We start from the raw sequence: 8,991 nt of genomic DNA, 5'->3' as shown, positions 1-8,991 counted from the left end.
AATGAAAGTGGTCCAGGAGAATGACTGGCTTGTTTCGGTGGACCTTTCGGACGCCTACCTGCATGTCCCCATAAGGAAGCAACATCAAGGGTTTTTGCACAGTACGCAACCACCATTATCAAATCACATGTCTACTTTTCGGCATCTGTACCGCACCAAGGGTATTCTCAAAGATCCTCCTCTCATCATTTCCCTAATTCCCCTGGAGGGAATAAGAATATACTATTATTTAAACAATATCATCACTCTGGTAAACTCCGCTCAACAACTCAGGGAACAACGGGACCAGGTCCTTCTGACCCTAAACAGTTTCAGTTGAATAATAAATCATCTATAGACACTTGGCTGAGTGTCCTTTGTTTTCCCGTACGTTTTTCTTATTGCTAGTTAATTCACAGGGTGTGCTGACATGAGGTGGGCCAGGAATACAGAAAATTGTTGCTCCATACTTACCGTAGTTTTCCTTTCCTGGTGTATCCTCAGGCCACCAGGGTGGGAAAGTTGTGCTGATGCGTCACTATCTAGTTAAGGAACACCAGGGATCAGGAGGGAGGGTCTTTTATTCTAGCTATTGGAGGTGGTCATGGGAGTTACTTATGGAAGATTAACCCAGGGTGTGCTGATATGAGGATACACCAGGAAAGGAAAATTACGTTAAGTATAGAGCAACAATTTTCCATATTCCTGGGCATTTTGGAAGTGGTGACGTTTGGTGCCAGAAAGAAAAAAGAATACTTATCATGAAACATCCTCTGCCAGAAGTATATTAGCAATTTTTACACTCCTGTCTGTCTTTAATTCTTTCAATATGTTTTATCAGAAGCATCTTTTACACTCGGCTATGATGACTCTCCATAGAGATCTTCTCCTGAGGTTTGATCTGCAAATGCTGGTGGTTAAAATTTTACTTCATAAAAAGGCCATGTCTTTGGAGGACCAATGCTAAGATCCTTACTTTCCTACATCCAAAAATCCAAATGTTTGCCTTTCTTTTACCATTGATGACCTTCAGACTGTAATCTCTAGATTTCCAAACATAGTTGAGGTTTGGGACATAGACAGACTCCTATCACAATTTCAGGACTATCTGATCATTGATATCCCACTGGTTGCAACAGGTTTTGCCAAAACACATCTATCCTATGTTTTCAAACTAAAGATCCTGTAATAGGCCGTAACAAGTACAGGGTAGTCTGCAATTGGCCGACAACGCTCTAATGTGCAGGGGAGTAAGAAGAGAAAATAAAAAAGTGCCCAGATGTGTTTAGAGCTACTTTGACAAGTTGATATTCTACACAGTAGCTATGGGGCAATTCCAATGGACGGTAGTATGATTTTTTGGGGGGAACTGATAATGATGGAGTGTTATGGTCAATCATCTCATAGACTGTGAAAGTACAGAGGATCTATCTGAAAGTCATCCCATAATGTCTCCCTCTCATATGCTCTAAAGGAGGAATACATGGAAAGTATTTTGGTGCTGGAGTTCAGCTTTAATTACTTGATTTACCAGAAGGTGTACTTTATTGTCTGTTATTTATTGAAAAATGGAGTGCTATAATATGTACAGTAGAGTTGAGCTTGGGTGTCCTCCAAACTCACCTCTACACAAAAGTCACACATTTGTCCATTTAAGAGCTCTGATGTCACCAGCTTCCCACCTCTTTGTTTACATGCTCTGTGGGATGATGAATGAATCCACCCACAGCTGTGAATTTAAAGTTTGGATAGAGACTATTTTGGAGAATGCCCATGCTAATCTTTAATCCTATGGAAAGTCCAAAAAACCTCTTCTACCATGCTTGTTACATTTTCAAATAGATGGCCTCTTGTACAACATAGGAGATCGTTGGTTTACATATGCTCCTCACTGTATTTTAAACAAGAGTGTATAAATGTTAATATACTGTATGATTTAAAGACAAGAGTGTATTGGAGCTTTATATTTTGTTTTATAACTCTAACCAGGTGTCTAGAAATGTGTATTCCTGCCATTTTTTTTAAATAACATTCATGTATTTCAGTATAATAAAAGGTTGCTCCTTATCTTTTTATTTTTTTTTTTTATCCTTAAATTATGTTTTTGGAATATAGTAGTCTGTGCTCCTCTGCTGTGACTGAGAATATAATTTCAAACAGCATGTGATAGAATATATGTAGCATAGAGTTAGATTTTGGGGTTCCTCTGCTGGGACAGCAGCAGAAAGAGGGATACTGTGACCCGTCTGTGTTCTGTCTGGTGGATTATTTCTGATGGTGGTACCATATAGGGAGCACATGGTAACACACAATACTGTAGGAGTGTGTTATATAATGTAGAGGAAAGATTTGTCAATTACATTTTGAAGAATGATGATGTCACATGGTACTTTATTGATACCCATGGGCAGTGATCAGCAGTTGGGAGACAGTTAGCATAGTTTGCAGAACTTGTTGCTGTGTGTAGTCTCTCATCACATTCTCCAATGACACATTGTGATCGGCCTTCTTCCTGTATGTGAAGACAAGATGATTGAGCAAAGACCGGGACTGGAAATGATAACACAATTATCAACATGTCATTGGATATTACTACATACTACTGACTAAGGTTGCACCGGTGACGATACTAGGCATTTTCACAAGCATCGGTACTCGCGAAAATGCTCTGATACCCAAAACTGATACCGGAAATTACGTCAGCCAGGCGTTCCACTCCCAAGCTGTCTCCTCTGGTCCAGGGCTGTCTTAATGCACAGGCCAACCTGGGCACTGCCTATGTGGGTGGGATCTGTAATGCTCCAATCACAGGGCATAGAGAGGAGACCCGGCGAGGATCGGAGCAGTACAAGTCCAGCTCCATTATCCGTAAAGAAATCTGAGTATGGATAGAACCATGGGATGGAAAACACAAAAGGATTCAGAAGAAACCTTGATGACCACCAACAAGGCTACACTGTGCTTAATGTTGGGGCAGCCAGAGAGAAAAGAAAAGATGGTGGGTGAAGAAATTGGTGTTTATTCTGTGGATGTCGAAGTGCAACACCATGATGGAGAAGCTCTAGAGGAATTCTCCACACAACTATACCCATCTAAGAAGGAAGTTACGGGTACATTGAAATGTGAGTCCTCATCAAATTCTGAGGAGTGAAAGGTAAAGAAACGTGATAAAAGTTATGTGCCAAATACAAAGTACTGAAGATGTTGTAGAAATACAGCACACACAAACATTCCGATTTGCTCAAGGCAAAAGTTAATTTGCTTACTGACTTCGCATAAAGTGCATTTTGTTTGTTTTTTTCTAATGTTAAAGCCTTAGCATGCTGACCTAATCTCAAATCTAAGAGGAATGTATAAGCTGTCCACACAACACATTTTTTTTTTTTTTTATAATACTGTGATAGGTGCAGACATTCATTTCTCAAAAATGAGAATATAAAAGAATATGAAATCAGATTATGCCATACCTGTATGAAACTGACAGCCAATGTAAGTGGCAGGAAATATATTAATTTCAGCCGCCATCTTATCCCGGAGATAATAAGTGGACGTTAGAGATCCTGCACTCCTCCACCTTCCTTTTGAAGAGATGCTTGATAGGGTTTAGGTCTGGAGACTAAGGATGAGCTCCGGCGTGTTCGCATGCTGCACGTGCCGATCCCGCCAGGAAGTCGGCACGGCGCAGCGCTAATCACAGGCAGTGAGACATTTCCCGATGTGTGGCTGCAGAGCTCGGGAAATGTCTCACTGCCTGTGATTAGCGCTGCGCCGTGCCGACTTCCTGGCGGGATCGGCACGTGCAGCATGCGAACACGCCGGAGCTCATCCTTACTGGAGACATGCTTGGCCAGTCCATCACCTTGACCACTGCCTTGCTAAAGAAGCTGAGGGGAATCTTGAAGGTGTGTTTGGGGTTGTTATGTTGGAATACTGCCCTGCAGTACAGTCTCTGAAGGGAGGGGATCATGCTCTGCTTCAGTATGTCACAGTACATGTTGGTATTCATGGTTCCCTCAATGATCTGTAGCTCCCCAGTGCCGGCAGCACTCATGAAGCCCCAGACCATGACGCTCTACCACCATGCTTGACTGTAGGCAATAAACACTTGTCTTTGTACTCCTCACCTGGTTGCCGCCACACACTTGACACCATCTGAACCAAATAAGTTTATCTTGGTCTCATCAGACCACATTACATGGTTCCAGCAATCCATGTCCTTAGTCTGCTTGTCTTCAGCAAACTGTTTGCAGGCTTTCTTGTGCATCATCTTTAGAAGAGGCTTCCTTCTGGGATGACAGCCATGCAGACCAATTTGATGCAGTGTGTGGTGAGCACTGACAGGCTGACCCCCCACCCCTTGAACCTCTGCAGCAATGCTGGCAGCACTCATACATCTATTTCCCAAAGACAACCTCTGGATATGACGCTGAGCACGTGCACTCAACCCCTTTGGACGACCATAGCGAGGCCTGTTCTGAGTGGAACCTGTCCTGTTAAACCGCTGTATGGTCTTGGTCACCGTGCTGAAGCTCAGTTTCAGGGTCTTGGCAATCTTCTTATAGCCTAGGCCAGTGTTTCTCAACTCCAGTCCTCAAGATGCCCCAACAGGTCATGTTTTCAGTATTTCCCTCAGATGAAACTGCTATGGTAATTACTAAGGCAGTGAAACTGATCAAATCACCTGTGCAAAATAATGGGAAGCCTGAAAACTGGAGTTGAGAAACACTGACCTAGGCCATCTTTATGTAGAGCAACAATTCTTTTTTTTTCAGATCTTCAGAGTTCTTTGCCATGAAGTGCCATGTTGAACTTCCAGTGACCAGTATGTGAGAGTGAGAGCGATAACACCAAATTTAAAACACCTGCTCCCCATTCACACCTGAGACCGTGTAACACTAACAAGTCACATGACACTGGGGAGGGAAAATGGCTAATCGGGCCCAATTTGTTTTGTGTTGTTTTTTGGGTTGTTTCTTTTTTCCTCCTCAGTGGAGAGATGATTGATGTCATTAAAGGAAGAGGATCTGTTATTGAAACGAAAGGTGGAGAGGTATAAAAAATGAAATAGTAGAGTGAGATTATGTGGAATTAAAACACTAAACATAATAGGACACGAAAATAGTATTTCAAAATGTATTTATTTTTCTTACTTTTTTTTTTGTATTGTTGGTTGTTTGACATGTGTAATGGGGCGCTGTACAGCCTCCTTCTTAATTAAACTTTGAATAATGCTTTGCACAAATTGAGTTTTGGTTATGGGTAGGTAAGTGGGTGGGATATATATATATATATATATATATATATATATATATATATATATATATATATATATATATATAAATAAACACACACACACATAATGCTGTGAAAAAGTATTTGCCCCTTTCCGATTTTTTTTTTTTTTTTTTTTTTGCATATTTGTCACACTTAATAAATAACTCAGATTATCAAACAAGTGTTAAGTGTGACAAATATGCAAACAAAAAAATCAGAAAGGGGCAAATAATTTTTCACATAAGGCAAAAAGCTGCCCAAACCTGCCTGGCTTTATGTGAAAAAGTAATTGCCCCCTAAACCTAATAACTGGTTATTCCACCCTTGGTGGCAACAACTGCAATCAAGAGTTTGTGTTAACTGGCAATGAGTCTTTCACATTGCTGTGGAGGAATTTTGGCCCACTCTTTTTGCAGAATTGTTTTAATTCAGCCACATTGGAGGGGTTTCCAGCATGAATGGCCTGTGTAAGGTCACAATACAGCATCTCAATTGGATTTAAGTCCGAGCTTTGACTAGGCCACTCCAAAAACTAAATTTTGCTTTGTTCGAACCATTTGGAGGTGGACTTGCTGCTGGGTTATGCAGCAGGACAATGATCCGAAACACAAGTGCACTTGAGCTTGAGGTCACGAACTAATGGCCGGACATTCTCCTTTAGGATTTTCTGGTAGAGCTCAGAATTCATGGTTCCATCAATTATGATAAGTCGTCCAGGTCCTGAAGCTGCAAAGCAGTCCCAGACCATCACGCTACCACCACCATGTCTGACTGTTGGGATGATATTCTTGTTATGAAATGCTGTATTCGTTTTATGCCAGATGTAACGGGACGCACACCTTCCAAAAAGCTACATTTTTATCTCATCAGTCCACAGAATATTTGCCTAAAAGTCTTGGGGATAATCAAGATTTTTTTTGGTAAATGTGAGATGAGCCTCTGTGTTCTTTTTGGTCAGCAGTGGCTTTGGCCTTGGAACTCTCCCATGGATGCCATTTTTGCCCAGTCTCTTTCTTATTGTTGAATAATGAACACTGATCTTACCTGAGACATGTGAGGCCTGCAGTTCCTTAGATGTTGTTCTGGGTTCTTTTATGACCTCCTTATTGAGTCGTTGTCATGCTCTTGGAGTAATTTTTGTAGGCCGGCCACTCCTGGGAAGGTTCACTACTATTCCAAGTTATCTCCATTTGTGGACAATGGCTCTCCCCATGGTTCACTGGAGTTCCAAAGCCTTAGAAATGGCTTTGAAACCTATCCTAGACCGATACATGTACATTACTTTGTTTCTAATCTGTTCTTGAATTCTTTTAGATTGTGGCATGATGTGTGGCTTTTTGTGATTTGTTAGAGTGCTTCACTTTGTCAGACAGCTTCTATTTATGTGATTTCTTGATTCAATTGGTCTGGCAGTAATCAGACCTGGGTGTGGCTAGTAAAATTTAACTCTGATTAACCACATTGTTTATGGAAAGCCCAGTTCACATTCATGATTCAGCATGGGAGGGGGCAGTTACTTGTTCAAACCTGCCTGGCCCTGTGTGAAAAACTTTTTTCCCCTTAATAAATGAAATAATTTAAAAAATGTAAAATCTGCATCTTGGATTTACTCTGTGTAATATTAAAATGTGTTAAATGATTCAGATCATCAGATAACCCAAGTGTGAGAAATATACAAAAAAATAAAAATCAGGAAGGGGGCAAATACTTTTTCACAGCACTAATATATATATATATATATATATATATATATACATATACACACACACACACACACACACACACACAGTATATGTATAGAATGGATTTCATAAATTAATTTCTCCCCGTAGACAAAATAACCAATAACTATCAATAGTCTGGGTTTTACAGCATTCAACTGTTATTCCCCTGCAGAAAGAATAAGCGTAAAACTACGAAAAACAGTATGTCACTATGACCCAAGAACAGAAAAACAATTAAAAAGAAACAAAAATAAAAATGATTAATTTGAATGGTCATGTTACCGTAGGGAGAGTGACTGTTGATTTGCTTGCTTAGATCAATAAGCCAACCGCTATACTATAATTACCCTTTTAAAATGAACGTTTGCTTTAAATGGTCGCCGCCTGACTCTATGATGGCTGCCAATCCCTTGTTGTAGTTTGCCTTCCCAAGATGGTGTCTAGCTATGCTGGAGCTGTGTCCTGGCATCACTCAGGTGTCAGATGATATCATGATTGTGTGTGTAGATGGTCCTCCCTTGTGTTCAGATCCTCTCTGATACCATGAGTGTGTTCTCTTGCCATCTTATTTGGTGGCAAAACAATATGTTCATAAAAGTATTTACTAAGCCTAGCCCAGAAGGTGGGACCTTCTCCTGATTTGATAATTTCTTTGATGACCACTTTTGGCAGGAATAGGGTCCCTTGTGTAGATACTGTATGTGTGTTATGACAGTATCATAAGGTCTTTACCTTATAATCCATGGAATCAGGTTATCTATTCCAAGTTATGTTAAATCGACAGTTTATACAGATGAATTTTGGAACTATTTATATGTTCAAACTTCCCATAGAGATCCCTTTAATGAGAGGTGTTTATTGTTTAATTTTCCCGAACCTTAATTGTTCCGTCCACATAACATTGTAATATAGAAACTTTCCCATGTTGACTTTAACAAGTTCTCATAGAAATCCCCATCTTTGGATAATGGCCTCCTGTGTATGCAGAACTTTGAACAGAAGATGTTTTAAGTCTATTCTCTGATTGTTGTTTCTTCTCATTGCCCAAAACAATGGAAGACCAGCTGTACTATAGATACTGTGTACAAGTTATATTCATTTGGAGGGTCCATTTCCATCATTGTGCAGTGCTTGAGAAGTCTCCTTTTATTATTGATATGTACACAAACTTGCTCGCAGACCAACTTTTCCAAGTCAAACCAGTTTGTCTGTGAAAATAGACTGAAAAATACAGTTTCATTTTAGGGTCGTCTATCTGCCACTAGGACCAGTCAGAATTAAACTCATAAATCCAGACATATTTTAATTCACTGATGCTCTGACAACACACAAGAGGTTCGGGTGGATAGTCAACGATCAGAAGAATCAATTGCTACCAACGCAGGTCCTTGAGTATCTGGGAGTCAAATTCAATATTGCACTGGGCGGCATCTTTCTCCCCCAGAGGAAAGTTCAAGAGATCCAGAAGAAGGTGGTGAGCAGGCCTTGCTTGATGGTGAGAGAATGGATGCATTACCTAGGCCTTCTGTCCTCCACTAGCCTGGTTGTTCCATTGACCAGGTGGCAAAGAAAGATGCCAGTCTGGTGGATTAGGGTGCCCACTGTTTAGGTCTCCAGGTCCAAGATCGTTGGAACTCTGTGTAGACCATCTCTTCCCATTTGTTAGCAGAGTGAGTCGGACGGCCTTTAGCGCTAACATTCTCTGTTACATGGAAAAGCGGTGAAGGTGCTCTCAGATAATTGGACCACAGTGGCTTACTTGTCCCAGTAAAGTGGTACCAGAAGCTTGCCCCTCCTGGAGGATAGCATGCCAAATCTTCCTTTGGGCGGAAAAGAATGTTTTTGTTCACTGTTCCTGAGAGGAATGCAGCCTTGAACATTCTGGCAGACCCGCTAAGTCAGAATAACTTCCACAAATATTTCAAATTGAGGCTCCAGTATCTTAGATCCATGAAGTTCTAAGCCTGGGGGATGGCAGACGTGGATCTGATGGTGTCAGCAATGAGTTTCCAGC

General features: G+C 40.8%; 2 protein-coding genes across 2 annotated transcripts in view; one reads left to right on the top strand and one right to left on the bottom strand.

Annotated features, from left to right (window-relative positions):
- The window catches only part of LOC141122172 (E3 ubiquitin-protein ligase TRIM39-like), a 154,099-nt gene that overhangs the window by 94,115 nt on the left and 50,993 nt on the right, over positions 1-8,991 (top strand). The gene's annotated exons all lie outside the window — the stretch shown is intronic.
- The window catches only part of LOC141128793 (E3 ubiquitin/ISG15 ligase TRIM25-like), a 59,646-nt gene that overhangs the window by 45,087 nt on the left and 5,568 nt on the right, over positions 1-8,991 (bottom strand). Inside the window, exon 2 of the mRNA XM_073616305.1 lies at positions 7,124-7,143. Coding sequence (XP_073472406.1) covers positions 7,124-7,143 — 20 coding nt within the window. The remainder of the gene's footprint in view (positions 1-7,123; positions 7,144-8,991) is intronic.

The sequence above is a fragment of the Aquarana catesbeiana genome, linkage group LG01 (genome assembly GCF_042186555.1).
Source record: "Aquarana catesbeiana isolate 2022-GZ linkage group LG01, ASM4218655v1, whole genome shotgun sequence".
In the NCBI taxonomy this organism is placed as follows: domain Eukaryota; kingdom Metazoa; phylum Chordata; class Amphibia; order Anura; family Ranidae; genus Aquarana; species Aquarana catesbeiana.
The sequence above is the reverse complement of the archived record's forward strand: the minus strand, read 5'-3'. Positions and strand labels throughout refer to the sequence as shown.